The sequence below is a fragment of the Plodia interpunctella genome, chromosome 15 (genome assembly GCF_027563975.2).
Source record: "Plodia interpunctella isolate USDA-ARS_2022_Savannah chromosome 15, ilPloInte3.2, whole genome shotgun sequence".
In the NCBI taxonomy this organism is placed as follows: Eukaryota; Metazoa; Arthropoda; class Insecta; order Lepidoptera; family Pyralidae; genus Plodia; species Plodia interpunctella.
The window spans coordinates 633,784-648,699 of record NC_071308.1 but is presented as its reverse complement, the minus strand read 5'-3'; the positions used below and the strand labels follow the sequence as shown (position 1 = coordinate 648,699).

Genomic DNA, 14,916 nt, shown 5'->3' with positions numbered 1-14,916 from the left:
TAGCATTCCTAAAAAGGGTTGACGAAAGGCAGGCGGCTGGTTGTAAAATCGCAGACGAATCTTCTCAAAAAAATTAGGTTTATTTTTTACGCTGACCCCGGATCGAAATAATAATGTGTCCTCCGTTTTGTTAACTCCTTCAAAAAGATGTGGTTTTAAGATTTGTAATAAATCCATCCAGCCACGGGAAGGTATGTGGACACGAACCCACTAAAACCACATGGTGTCAAGCAACCGCGTTTAGGCCGGGACCGTGTTCTACTCTCGCTCCACAGCCCCACTTCAAGCTTAGTCTAAGAGATTATTGCGTGATTATTAAACTATCCCTAAGGAACTATATGCTCCCAGAGTAAGAAGGATTACGTTTAATTTTAGCTTCAGAAATTTTAAAAACTCATTTCGACATTGTCATAATGACAACAATCAAATACCAATCAAACATTATTATTATAACATAAACCAAAAATTCACGTTTAAAATGAAACTGTTAACTTTACCCAGGGCATTTTCTAGGAGGATTTCAACGGGGAAGGTCATCGATAATGTCTGTGGCTGGCCGAAGCCTGATTATGGACCTATGGAGGTGCAGAGGTCTGAGCTGATGAATGGGATACGAGTGGCGGCAGCCAAGCCTATGGGGTCGTATATGGCTGCTTGTACTATTATGTTTCAGGTAGATATCTTTTTCAGCAGACCCTGGGCACCGACGCTCAACGGCTAAGGAAGAAGCGGGAAAACGCTCACATGAGAGACACATTTTTCCCTAATTATACTAATCCATCTATAAGGAAGGTCGGTGCCCCAGCAGTGGTCACACGGTAGGTAGTAGGTACATACTTAGGTACCTACTTACTTGAATATTTATATGGGAAATAAACTACTAGAAACTAAATATTTTTCCCACCCAAGAGCTAATTCCGTAAACTAACACACAACTCAAATAGAAAAGTAAGAACATTACACTGTAATGACATCTTTGTTGGTACATTGCGTGATATAGTTCTGCTAGAAACCTTCACCGAATCTGAATTAATTGTCCATCATAACAATGGCTAACCAGCGGGTCACCACGCCCTCATTTGTGTTTATTCTTGTAGTTAGACACTTTGGTTTGTAGACAGAGTATTAGTTTCCCGATGTATGTACTTATTCTTTTTAAACAAGAGTGACTGTATTTGTAGCACAGAGGAGCTCGAGATACCTACATTTTTTGTCATCCATTTTTAAAGCGGTGGTGGTGTAATGGTTAATGAATGTGTGCCGGCTGTGAATCAAAGGTTCCAGGTTCGAATCCTATTCGTGCCACATGAGTTTGTATACCAATCTGACTCATGTATAGTAGTTTTCATCGACCAACACTTGCTCCCGGTGAAGGTACCTAAACATCGTGAGGAAACCTGCACACTGGTTGATTATTAACTTGTGTGTGAATTGAAGAAGGCAATGGCAAACCACTCCATTTTCTAATGTCAAGAAAGTTTGTTGTGTGTGTTTAATTCCACATAATGACCACGACCCTCAGCCTCATGAGGAATACGACTATGATGAATGATTGCTGAAGTTGCCACTGCCGCAGTAGCAACTAGCAACTTCAGAAATGGATGGATTGGATGCTACTATCGCCGGTTGAGCACGCAATCCACGGGCACAAAATGGTGTGTGCTAGATCATATGATAGCTTACATAATGAAGCAGCAATCCTTTGGACTAATAGGTTCTCTGATGCAATTAGTTACATGACTAGAAATGGATGATTACTTAGTGGAATCCCTTTTGTTCTGTACCTTAAATTTGTATTTATGTATTTGTTAGCTACAAATACCTCACAAATACTCAGCAATAAGGATACCATGTCAGGAGAAGGAGCTAGAAATACTTATCTTTGTTCTTGTCTATTATCCCAACCAGGCCGGCTCCCGCTACGAGATCGACGATCAAATAGGCGCCACCCACTTTCTACGAGCCATCTCGTCATGTACCGGCTGCGCTTACACAGCGTTTGCGAAGAACCGTCATTTGCAGCAAAATGGAGCAAGTCTGACTTGCACATCAGACCGCCAGTCAATATCCTACACGCTGCGGTGTCCTCCCACAGTCTACCCTGAGCTCAAGTATTATCTTCTTGATGCTGCTACGAGGTAATGATATCTTTATAAAAACTTTCAAGTCACAGTCGTAGGTAGTTATAGTTACTTCTGGTGGTAATGGATCATCTTCTAGATGATACTAAATATTTTCTTGATGATGCTACGCTACGAGATAACTTGAATGATGGTCACTTTTCAAACCAAGGATCGGAAACCTATTACAAAACGATCTAAAGTAAACAATTAGTGTAAATAATCTAGAATTTTGCATATTTCTGTCCTATTTGTCCGTGCTCCTGGTTCCATTATCAGGCTGTGAAGTGGGAGAGGACGGGGGACACGTAGCAAGAAACAGGAAACGGAACGCTAAACGTGAAACAATCAAATGAATCACAAAAATAAGTATGAATTTCCTGCATTGGTTTATATTATTATAAATCAATGCAGGAAATGCACGCGGTCGAAGCCGCGGGCAACAGCCCTGCATCTCTATAAGACGAGGTATGTAAAGTGTTTCTACTTATAGGTGCTGTTTCTTAAACTGGGAGATCGATGACCGACGAGCCCTCATAAGGGAAGACCTGCACCGCATTCCACCAGAACAGAGGTTGATGGATATCCTCCAAAGCGTGATGTGGTGCGGGCCGCTGTCTAATTCCATGTTCTGTGTGGAGGAGAGGATCGACAGCATGACGGCGGACGCCTTGGATTGCTTCGTGAAGACCAACTTCAGGACTGACTGCTGTTCGGTGGCCAGTGTCGGAGTCCCCTTCGAGGAGACGCTGAAGTTAGCGGAGAAAATTGAAGCTAGAAGAGTAAGTATGATTTGCTGTTTTGGTTTAATTTCTGCGGAAGATGGGCGTCAATGATGGCTGTCAATGCAAGTACAAATATTTGTCCGTGCTGGTAATCGAACCCAGAACCCCCAGATAACGGACAGGCTAGGTTTGGTGATATGATTATTTTGTCACGCATTGAATGCAATAAGATCTCTCTGATAACAAAGCTTGTGCCAAAATGTCATTTTTGTATACGTAACCATTTGAACCCCACAAAAGGAGCGTCCGGCGCCTCGCTGTCATATGCTGTCCTGCGCCCGGAAGGGCTTCGAGTACTACGACCTCGGCCGCTGCAGCGATACCTATATAGCTCTCGGAGTGCCTGGGTGCGGCACCTGCGATATCACGTAAGCTGGCGCATTTACGCTTTATAGCGAGGCTCCATTGATTGCTCAGTCGTGCTCCGTTGCGTTATCTTGCTTGCGTCGACGTTGTTTTCTATAGGTTCTGACATTGACATGAGTTGACGTACGTCAATACAATTTTTGCGTTATTGAGCGTTGATCCATTGACGGAGGTCGACGCAACGGAGGACAACGGAGTGCAACGTAGCAATGGGGCCACATATTTTTTTCTCACTTTCATATTCTTTTTTTTCACTTTCTTTAAAGGTTACAAGTTCATTTAAACTTTGTTATGTATCCAAGAACATTTTTGTTACGAATAAAGTGCATTGAAACCTTTATCATAATCTCAGCTATTCTTTTGGCTTTTCAATTCATATTTATTAAGTAGTTAAATTACTTTTCAAAATAAATGGATAAAAAGTAAAATATATAAGTCTATACTTAGGATAAAAATGTCGTTCCCAGAAACTTGTTGAAGCACGCGATAATCGCGGCGGCTTGCGGCGTGGGCCCCTTGGCGATGGGGCAACACAGCACGGACAACACCCCACAGCCCCCACTGGGCATGATGGTGGGTGGTGACCCCCACACTTTCTATAAGGCGTTCAACATCTCGTACGCGGAAACCGGTATCTTTGGTAAGCTGTATGTATATGCATACGTACTTAATACATTTCTCGCAAATACTTATTTGACCATGGCTCTGAAACGTGGTCCTGACTGTCGGGTGGGACTGATGAGGAAGCTCAAAGTCGCTCAACGAGCTATAGAGAGGGTTACGCTTGGTATTTCTCTGCGCGATAGAATCAGGAATGAGGATACCCGTAGGAGAACGAATTTCACTGACTGGCTCAGCGGATTAGCTTGCTGAAGTGGCAATGGGCGGGAAACAGCGCGAAGAACTGATGGCCGTTGGGGCAGAACGGTTCTAGGATGGCGGCCACGTGCAGCGCTGGACATTCAGTACCTAATCAGATACTGACAATATCGTCAGCACCTGGGTCTTGGGTGTAAGTTGCAGGAAGACGTTGATAATCAGACATTGTGGAAGTCTTTGGAAGAAGCCTATATCCTGCGGTGGACTTCGTTTGGCTGAGACAATGATGATGACTAAAATCTGTAGACGTCGTCACTTTCACAGAACTTTTGTTTCGGTCATACAAGATATAGAAATACTTAATAAAATAAAAATACACAAGAAGGCATGGGACACAGTGCAAATAAAATGTACAACGCTGTTGAGTTCAAGTTGCATAAAATGTTCTGTCTCAATTTGCTACGCTAGCTCGTCTGCATCTATTCTTTTACCTATATTCTCCTGTGTGTATGTGTACCTACAATTTGTCTCACTATTTATTGTTGTTAAGTCATCCATTCATAGACTTTACTTTTTGTGTGTTCGTCTAGGAATCGTAGCAAAATCCCGCGCCAGTGTCGCGCGCATGGTGACGCAGGGCGCGGCTGAGTTCCTTGCCAACGTCGGCGAGCTCAACTTCAAACAGATCGACATCGGCAAGAAGAGGCTCAGTGAGTGATACATAGATCAGATAAAAAATATATATATATTGTTCTCCTGATGTTACAGGAGAGCAATATTTTACGTTAAACAAAAACAATACCTACCTAATAAATTATTACTAGGCGCAATTCACTTACCAAATCAGCAAGCACATCTTGGGTTTGGCAGAAGGGGCTAAAACAAGAATTGGTAGCTTGATGTCGCCGGCCGGATGATAGGCGTGCTAATGGTCGGATCATCAGGGATGCCGACGACCGCGCGTAGGGGAAAAAGTAGGAAAGCGGAGCCTGGCCTCCAAGACTCCATTTTCTGAACTCTATTGTCACTTGTTTTTTTACGAGTATAAGTAGTTTTATTTTCAATTTTGTGACTGTACTATATAATACTTACAGAGTTTTGTATTGTATTTCTTTACAGAAGTAAACATGTGCCTCAACGACAACAACTGCGTCAATTCATCTGAAAGCCTAGCGCTGCAGCTCGCCAATAGCGTTCAGTTGGACAACTGCGCGTGTACCCTCGGCTTGATCGAGTCTATATCCAATGATGAGATCTGCTGCACGGCTAGAAGGCTCTCTCATCTCAGTGAGTTGATTATACTGTCTGTCTCTTACTCGTGTAAATCAATCAAATATTTTTGAAATAATAAAAAAATATGTACCTACCTATATACCTATACCTAGTTGTTGCTATTATTTATAGGTCCCTGTACGGCTGTGGCTGTGGTTGGTGATATTGGAGAAGTGCCTCACGATCAGTTTCTAGTCCATAGAATATAGATATACTTACTGAAATATAATTTTCTTGTAACATAATTTTGCATAATTTTATTAAATTATTAACCAATTTTCATAAACATAGAAGCTGTGGCCGTTACGCATTGAATCGAGATCGCTAAGCCGATATTTCTTACGATTCCACTACGATTTATTCACGAGATTTATGCACTCGTTTCCATTAGTACATACATATACCTACATAGAGACTGTTGGTCACAGTGAGGTGGACCACGTTGTTAAGAAAGCATATGAGAAAAAAATATATTTTGTCAGCCTACCTATATAAGTAAAAAGGCTTACACACCATAATCAAACTAATAAGAGTTATTTTTTCCCTTTCTAAATCTATGGTTTTTACCCATTTATTTTTCTTTAGGTAGGTATATTGATCTTATTTTTTAGTATGACTGTGTATACTGTTTCACAACAATTTTTATACATATATTTTTAATAATTTAGCTGTATAGTCGTTAGCTTGTATTTAGAGAACATCAACGTCAAACAAACGTCACAGTGAAACTATCTGACTGACACACGATTGACATGACATCTCTTTTTTTGTTTTGTTGTTTCGTTTGATAGGACCAGTTGGATTGGACTTCAAAAAAGTTGATGTCGGTTGATAGAGCGAATGACAAATTAATTAACAATTAATAATTCTGTTTTACTTGTAAAGTTATTACATAGGTATATCATGGGTGAGTCTGTAGAAGTAAAAGCCTGTCGGTTTTGCCTGATCATGGATTGTAACCTTTTGTCAATAGACGTTCAAATGGAAAACATAATGAAAAGTATTCTTGGACAAAATGTGAGTATAATTCATTATTTAAGTAAATAAAATTATTTCGAACGTACTAGCTATCTTGTTTATTATTTAGTTATTAAATTTCAACATTTTAGGTTTCAATAAAAGATAATGCATAAAACACTTTGTGAAATCATTCACTTGAAAAAACATTAATTAATATTATAATAATTAACAATATTTAAGGAGACACTTTTACTTATAGTTTCTCCTTAATTTCACATTTCCAACCCCACACCAATTGAAACATATCCGCTATGTAATCCCAAAATCAAAGTTAGATGTAAAATTTATATGTACTAATATAAAGTGCTTTACTCACCTATATATTCTTTTGTAAATTACAGATTTCTTATGATTCCGGTTTGCCAAAATATGCATGTGATGAGTGTGCCCAGTTCTTGGGAAGGATCAAAACATTCCATAACAAATGTCTTAAGGCGCAAACTGTTTTGTGCAATATAATAAAAAACTCCAGTAAGGTATGTCCAAAAATAATTATTTTCGTAAAGTTAATTTTAGTAAAAATTTAATTTTCAAATCAAATCAAATCATTGCTTCCTTAATGTATCTACAGGTCTTTGTTTACAATAAATAGTAACAAGTTATTTATTATTTATTTTAGATGTTGTCACGTGTTCATTATATTTTATGTATGTTTATATTTAGGTATATTGTTATATTTGTTTCGATATATTGAAATGATCGAAATTTGATAATTGAACAGGAGTCACACAGATAAAACTTAGAAGATATAACTATTCTAATAATCTATTTACTAATTTGTGTATTTCACCTAATAATAATAATAATAATTGTTTATTTCGGCAATAAATAAATACCATATTAAGTGTTAGTAACAATGTTCTTAAAACTATGTTAGTTACTTATTTAAGTGGATATGGGTCCAGTGTTTAAAAAAGGGCTCATCTACCCTGCCAGCGATAATAGTGAGGAGGCTGTTGGGGCCAGCGGCCACTCTCCGCATCAAGGAGGCCACCCTCTTTCGCACAATGGCTTGGAAGGTGTCAATTTTCCAATGCCTATTTGCCCCTTTATTAACTATCTCTTTTTGATATTTAAGCTCACTCCAGATTATCCAGAGAAATGACAGAGGGACCACAACTTTATTAAAGTCCTTTATCCACCTTTTTTGGCCATTCCCTGTTCCATTACATCATTTACACAAGCTGTTACTGCAGCTCTGCCTGCTGTAGCCCAAGCATGGTGCAGTATCCTCATAACATATGTAATTGAATTATGACATATGTTTTGTACATTTAGCTTTTTGTGTGACAATTTACAATAATTTTATTGGAAATACAACTTTTATTTTATTTTATATTTTTATAAAATTTGAATGAGTAAATCATTTAAATTTGACATTTTTATGTATAAGACCTATATTTGTTAATTGACATCCTTGGAGAAAAGGCTGCGGTGAAGTTTGTTGCGCCGCTTCTTCTTCACCTGCGCTTTGGAAGCCGGCAGTAGACTTAGTTTAAGTAATTTTTTGACGTCAATAAGTGATGTATATCATCCTAAATTGAATAAAGAAATTTGAATTTGTAGCCTATAATTGATCTCAAGTAAATACTTGAGCTTGAATATATTCAAGCTATAGGCTACCACAGTAAAATTACAGTGCAGTAAAATTACTGTGTCATAAACGGCCCCGTGGTTTAGCCTTGAAGTACTTTCACATTTATAATATTAGCATGTAAATTCAGAGAGAAAATGAGGCATTTATAATAATAATTAATAATTTAAGTATTTACCTCAATTGCTTCATCAAGGTCCACCATCATTTTAATTAATTTACTCTAAATTTTTCAAGATTACAGACTCGGAAATAAGGAAACTGAATAGAACAAGATTGAAACTGGATGTGCCGCTTTCTCCTCGATATTCTCAAGAAGAGGACGAACCTTTCCAAATGGAAATACCATGTGTTACCGTAAAATTGGAGCCCGTGGAGACAATGGAGATGTCCACTGGCCTAGAAATTGAAACTGAGGCGCAGTTTGAAGGTGATGATGAAGTGCTAGAAGAAGCTAGTGTAAGTTACATTTATTAATAAGTATTTATTTTAAAGTACAAGATTGATATGATGGCAGTGCAATCCAGTGGATCCACTAATATTCATAAAGCATCAGTACTCAATTGCATTTCAATTCAATGTCTCCTACACACTTTAGTCTTTCTCTCTTGCGTGCTACGATTTTGTACTCATACTTCTTTTTCTAATCCAAAGTATAATTGCTAATACTTATCAGTCACAAAATGTCCAAGCTAACACTTATGCGCCATAAAATGCCAATGAACTAATTGTCAGACCAGAAACAGATATATGACTATTTTTAATGTCATGCAAGATTATGTATCAAGCAAGTCTTTTTCAGAATCCGCTTGAATCAAACTCAGAACCTGACAGGAAAAGACCGAGAAGACTGAAAAAAGACATAAAGCTGGAGATAAAATTGGAACCGGAATTAGATATATCTGAAGAATTCCCCATGTCTGTACCAACAGTAAGTTAAACAGCTTTATTAATTTTAATGGTAGTTGATTTGTCTTCGCATTAGCCGGTTTTGGAAGCTAAATGTTCTTTTTATACAGCTTCAAACTTGCTATCCTTTGATTTTAATCGCGATTTATATAAAAATTATTTAATTTTAATAAATCTGGTAATATCACTCAATTGTAGACAACTATACATACATATTATGCTAGTATTTTAAAAGTTGAAAACATTGACCTTTATATGTATTAGTAACAAGTGTGCACATATAAACCTGACACTGCGAGAAGGACTTTTATAAACCAAATTTTCACAAAATGGAGGCCCATAGCAACAGCTGGTTGTCATTAAACAGTATCTTCTCTTGTTAAAGATGAGTATGGAGATGGGGACAAAAGGACCACAAACAAAATTAGATGAGGGTTCTGTCTCGGATCCCACATCAGATACAGAGTCTTGTCTGTATGATGACGATGAGAAAAATGACTATAGCCGTGATTCTGATGACTTGTCCAGTTCAGATGAAGAACTAAGTGACGATGATTATAATTCGTCAAACATTAAAGATATACCTGGAACAAGCAGTGTACATTATAAGCATATAGAAGATGTACCGTTAAAACTAACGAATCGGGTTGATAACTACTGTGGTCCTGATGAATGTGGAGCAATGTCACAAAATCATCAAAGGTTTAATAGTGATGAAGTAGATTGGACCTCGTCTACCGATCACATCCCAAATTTTAGTTTCGACAACTCTTCCCGCGGTCTTCGTGTGACAATAAGCAAAGATGCTGCTCCAATAGATATATTCAAATTGGTATTTTCCGAACAGCTGTTTGATTTCGTTTTACATAACACAAACGCTTACGGGGCATCCTTGGCAAACAGCAACAAGCCACACGCAAAATACAGCCGTAGAAAATCTTTTCGCCCAGTGACCAAAGAGGAAATGCTAGCCTTTTTAGGATTATGCCTACTACAGAGCCACATCAGGGGCCCTAGAGGTCGGGCTATGTTTACATTTTGTGATCCTTTGTACTACCATCCATTTTTCACATACGTCATGTCCGGGAGGCGATTCGAACAACTTATGCGCTGTATCTCAATCTCAGAGCCAAATGTGAAAGGTGAGAAGAGGATAGAAGATATGATTACGGCCCTGTCTGGACACTTCAGCAAAATGTTCGGGCCAGATAAAGAACTGGCTATAGATGAGCCGTTGATATTGTTCAGGGGAAGATTGGCTTCTAGAAAATTCATAGAATCAAACAAAGCTAAATACGGCATAAAATTTTATGAGCTCACAAGTGCAGACGGCTATGTGCTCAACATCAAAATGTGTCCAGGCAAAGACAACAGTCAGGAAACCGAATCATTCACAACGGAAAACACAGAAAACGTTGTTATGACACTGTTGGAACCGTACTTAATGAAAGGCTGCCATGTATTCATGGACAAATATTACAATGACGTAGAACTAAATCAAAAGTTAATGAACCTGCGAACATATACATCCGGAGCTCTGAGAAAAACGAGGAAATCGAACCCAACAGTGTTAACGACAAAGAAACTTAACAAAGGGGAGTACTTTTGGTGTAGAAAGAAACAGGTTTACGTCACAGCGTTCAAGAACAAGCGACCCTTGTATTTCGTCACTACGAGAAACCATCCGAAACTGAAGAAGGTCACAAACAGAGACGGCAGAGCGGCAATGAAACCAGAAGAGGTGGCCAACTACAACTATTTTATAGGAAAAATCGACAGAAATAATCAGATGGTCAGATTCTATTCCTCTCCATTGATAACGCTGCCTTGGTATACAAATGCGTTCTTCCATCTTCTTGATGTCATAGTTTGGAACGCGTATTATTTGTATAGAAGGTTTTTGAAAAAACGCGCGAATTACAAATTCTTGGAATTCCGCGATCAACTTATAAAAGAAATGACGAATGTCGGCAAAGATATCAAAGGAATAGACACTGTTCGATTGGGGAACATATTTTCGAGTAGGCGTCGTGAAGCGACTCTGGAGCACAAGGCCTTGGGCACCGAGAATCATTGGCCAGAGGAGATTCCTAATTCGGAGAACTCAAAGAGGAATGCAAAATATATGAATTGTTGTTTGTGCATGAAGCAGAGGAAGCGCAAAGCGACCAAGTTCCGATGCAAAGGGTGTCCGAGGAAGCCGCAGTTGTGTCCACAGTGTTTTGAGGAGTGGCACCACAACCATTTGATGGAATATTGATTTTAATATATTATACATACATCCTTGCATATTATAAAACTAAGTTAACTGCCGCGTTTGTCTGTTTGCGATGAACACAAGCTTTAGCTTTTTTATTTATAAAAAACACGGATTTTCATGCAGTTTTCACCTATAGATAATGTGAAGGCTTAGGTGTATAATTTATTATGTTTTTACCCGAGCGAAGCCGGGTCGGCCCGCTAGTATAATATACATTTATAGATTTTTTACTGATTAATATTATAATTTTTATTTAGAATTGCTGATTATAATTGTTAGTGATCATCACAGTGTCTTTCTCAACCTTGACATTGGTAAAATCATCGTTTGGCTAAACGAGGGAACCATAAAAATTAAACGATTATGAAATATGTATAATTTGTAGAATAACTTAAGACATTTGTAATAGTGGCATACCATATTTCTACCGTACCGCTCCGCACCGTTCATTGAAAATTGAGCTTTAAATCGTCCCCTGTAAACGTACTTTACATTGACAAGATGAGAGCTGATAGCGAACAGTCCGATTTTTTTTGTCATTGTAAAGTAATATCTCATCGTCTTATTAAAATGTATTTGTAATTTTATTAATCATATTTTGTATAATATATTAATAATAGGTATTTTGTAAACTTACTAGGTATAAAGTTAATATTATTTTAGCATATGATAAGATCATCTCATATAGTGTGATAAAATTAAAATTATGAATCTTATGCTTTGTAGAGAATAATTGTCACGCCTTGAAAACTGTATTGACATAAATTATGACGATTTTTATTCTGATCATATTTTAATTGCCTTTTAGCTAATCAAAAGAAATACCCAAAGTTTTTTTCTTAAATACATATTTTTATTACTACTGTTATTTTTGTAATTGCAATGCCAAATGGAATTGTTATGATTGGTTGATGATCTCCCGTTGTTACCAGCCAGGAGCACACATTGATTATCGACTCTATTAGAGTTGCTTGAGCAAATGAAATATATATTATATCACGCAACGTTTGCAAAAAAATAAATAAATAAAAATAAATATATTAGGACAAATCACACAGATTGAGCTAGCCCCAAAGTAAGTTCGAGACTTGTGTTATGGGATACTAACTCAATGATACTATATTTTATAACAAATACATATATAGATAAACGTCTAAGACCCGGATCAATCAGAAAAAGATCATTTTCCATCATGACCCGACCGGGGACCGAACCCGGGACCTCTCGCTTCAGTGGCAAGAACCACTACGCCACCGAGGTAGTCTATAAGTAAAGAGATATTTGAAAGTATTTCATTATTGTTTTTTTTTTTAATAAAAAAATATCTACCTACCTATTTTCAGATAGAAAATGTCATAACCAAGGCCGAGTCGCCGGACGACGAAGGGTTGCCATACCATTGCATGGATTGTTGCCAGGGTTTAACTAACGAAGACAGTACACACATATGCCCATCTATTAATGTGAGCGTTGAATTATTTTACTATAGTATGTTTCTAAGCCAGAAACGGCCGATCACCTTTTATGATCGACCTCTTCTTGTCTTTTTTTACGAGCTGTTTATCGATCTTGTTATCTCTCGATCGTAAGAGAATCTTGATCCATACACCAGCCTCTCCATTCTCTGAAAATACACCACTTTATTATCAGCACAGTTTGAAGCGGTGATGGTGTAATGGTTAAGACGCCCGCCTGTGGATCGAAAGGTCTCAGGTTCATATCCTACTTGTGCCGCATGAGTTTGTACACCAGTCTGACTACATTATATAGTAGTGTTCATAGACCAGCACTTGCTTCCGGTGAAGGAAAACATCGTGAAGAAACCTGCAAACTGGTGGACAGTTCAGTTCACTAGTGTGTATGCGACTACCTGCCGCTAGATGGCGGTAAGTAGTCGTAAAAGTAATGTCAGATGCCTATAGGCGACTTGAATAAAACGTGACACCGTGTGTATGGAGTGTTAGCAATAACACACTCGATATGATGAATGCATGCATGAATCTGTTCTGTTTGGCCAATTATTTCATAAATTTGTAAATATTCTGGGATAGGGTATGATATGATAATATTTTTTCGGCGGACAATCTAAACAGTGGTTTTTTCAGCGTATGAAGATTATTAAAAAAAAAAGACATTCAAATCAGATTATTAATTGGTATACATTTTACTCAATTATAATTTTAGTGATCGGCTTTGACATTCATTTGAATAATTAGTGAATTTAATTTTCTAGCCAATGATTCAAAGCGACAAGCAATCGGGGAAAGTGGTCAATCATCGCTATCAGCAATACCGCAGGAAGGAAAACGCACGGAAGAAGAAATTTCTAGAAAACCTGACGCCGGAACAGAAAGCTATGAAGAAAAAGAAAGACTTGGAATGGTATCACAGGTGTAAAGGGAAAAAGCTCGCTGCTCTGAGTGAAGAAGAGAAAGCCAAGAGAAGGGAGAGTTGGAAGAAGAGTTCTCAAAGGTACAGACAGAGAAAGAAAGAGAGGAAAATGAAAGCGCAAGATAAGGATGTTGCGCACAAGTGATAAAATGAAATAGCAATGTATTAAAACATGATATTGTTTTGAAGGAGCTGGATGATACTTGTATTAAACACAAATGTCAATAAATATATAAATAATAGTATGGAATTATTTGTTCACCGGGAATGCGAAAATGAGAGAGAGAGCTCTCTCTCATTTTCGCATGTTCCCGGTTATATTCGGGGCTGAGACGCCGCGAAGCCAGCGTTCAACGAAATTTAAAATTTTTGAAGAATCGGCTGTCTTTACAATCGGCTGTCTTGTCGGCTGCTCCTTGGGAATGCTATTGTCGTCTATCAGCTGCCTAGGCTGTGTGTCCCTTAGTCATCTCGCACGACATTCACGGGAGGATATGGAGCGGTCCTATTCTAGGGCGAAACTACACTTAAATAAAAAAATTGATCCTAATTCGCCGTCGTCGTGCGGCAAAGTTCCCAGAAGGCTGGCGACATTTCCTCTTTGTATGGCCAAACTCAAACGTTGGCCAAAATAGTCACCAGCCATAGTAGTATTTAAAAGTTAATGTTTGGGTAGGTATTTGCCACTGACAGAAAAAGACAAAGCTCATCATCTGTCATCTGTCACAATATTCCGTAACGCATCAAAGAGTTTACTTTATTGCGGCAAATTGAGGGCAATACATTGAATTATTTTTAGGTTCATATTTATACTTTATATATATATATATATATATATTTTCCATAGCTTCCATGTAATTTATCCTTATTCTTTTTTTTACATTTTTTCCTAAGTCATATGTTTAATCCTATTGTTTGCTGTTGTTTGTTTCTCTTTCCGTACATATTAACTTGTTTATTTTGCCACCATACCTACTTTTGTACTTGGTTCCAGCTGAAAATCAGCGCCTTGGCTTGATACCTTGGCACCATGCTGAGCTGGTCGCCATTTCGGCTTACATATTTTATTCGATATATATTTGTTACTCTTTTGTATGTTTGGATTTTATGTGTTTGCCGAATAAATGATTTCTTTCTTTCTTTAAAGCATGAGTTTTAACTTTTTTTTTAATAACGGTACCTATATGTTTAATAAATATATTACATGAAACATATCTACCTCTCTTTCTTTGCACCTAATTATCCGGTTGATTCTGCCGTCACATGGTGGCGGCCCAGGTACTGTACTCCGTTGTACGAAGTACTTATTAAATCCATGGCCGCCACATAGCGTCGCATCGCCCAGGGACCTCTTTCACACTTTCTCCTCCACTTCGCACT

At 38.0% G+C, this 14,916-nt stretch overlaps 2 protein-coding genes across 4 annotated transcripts; both read left to right on the top strand.

Annotated features, from left to right (window-relative positions):
- The first annotated feature begins 404 nt into the window (after positions 1-404).
- On the top strand, positions 405-5,607 carry LOC128675969 (cytochrome b-c1 complex subunit 2, mitochondrial-like). The gene is made up of 8 exons (XM_053755829.1): positions 405-673; positions 1,909-2,138; positions 2,614-2,902; positions 3,146-3,273; positions 3,739-3,911; positions 4,681-4,800; positions 5,210-5,377; positions 5,495-5,607. The coding sequence occupies exons 1-8, from the start codon at positions 479-481 to the stop codon at positions 5,569-5,571; spliced, it is 1,380 nt and encodes a 459-aa protein (XP_053611804.1). The 5' UTR covers positions 405-478; the 3' UTR covers positions 5,572-5,607.
- Positions 5,608-6,113: 506 nt separating this feature from the next.
- On the top strand, positions 6,114-13,778 carry LOC128675968 (piggyBac transposable element-derived protein 4-like). 3 transcript variants are annotated; one of them, XM_053755827.2, is made up of 6 exons: positions 6,130-6,379; positions 6,724-6,858; positions 8,214-8,435; positions 8,779-8,907; positions 12,489-12,608; positions 13,379-13,778. In XM_053755827.2, exons 1-6 carry the CDS (start codon positions 6,266-6,268, stop codon positions 13,679-13,681), a joined length of 1,023 nt encoding a protein of 340 aa, XP_053611802.1. In that variant the 5' UTR covers positions 6,130-6,265; the 3' UTR covers positions 13,682-13,778. The 3 variants fall into 3 exon arrangements, with proteins under 3 accessions (XP_053611801.1, XP_053611803.1, XP_053611802.1); XM_053755826.2 differs by lacking the exons at positions 12,489-12,608; positions 13,379-13,778 and adding an exon at positions 9,271-11,228 and having other exon boundaries at positions 6,114-6,379; XM_053755828.2 differs by lacking the exon at positions 12,489-12,608 and having other exon boundaries at positions 6,127-6,379.
- Positions 13,779-14,916: the final 1,138 nt, after the last annotated feature.

Excerpts from the sequence above, each read along its gene's own strand:
- LOC128675969 (XM_053755829.1), top strand. The coding sequence starts at position 479 with ATGAAACTGTTAACTTTACCCAGGGCATTTTCTAGGAGGATTTCAACG. Across the intron at positions 3,912-4,680 it reads CGCGGAAACCGGTATCTTTG|GAATCGTAGCAAAATCCCGC; the intron begins GTAAGCTGTATG and ends GTGTTCGTCTAG. Across the intron at positions 4,801-5,209 it reads CATCGGCAAGAAGAGGCTCA|AAGTAAACATGTGCCTCAAC; the intron begins GTGAGTGATACA and ends ATTTCTTTACAG.
- LOC128675968 (XM_053755826.2), top strand. The coding sequence starts at position 6,266 with ATGGGTGAGTCTGTAGAAGTAAAAGCCTGTCGGTTTTGCCTGATCATG. Across the intron at positions 8,436-8,778 it reads AAGTGCTAGAAGAAGCTAGT|AATCCGCTTGAATCAAACTC; the intron begins GTAAGTTACATT and ends AGTCTTTTTCAG. Across the intron at positions 8,908-9,270 it reads TCCCCATGTCTGTACCAACA|ATGAGTATGGAGATGGGGAC; the intron begins GTAAGTTAAACA and ends CTCTTGTTAAAG.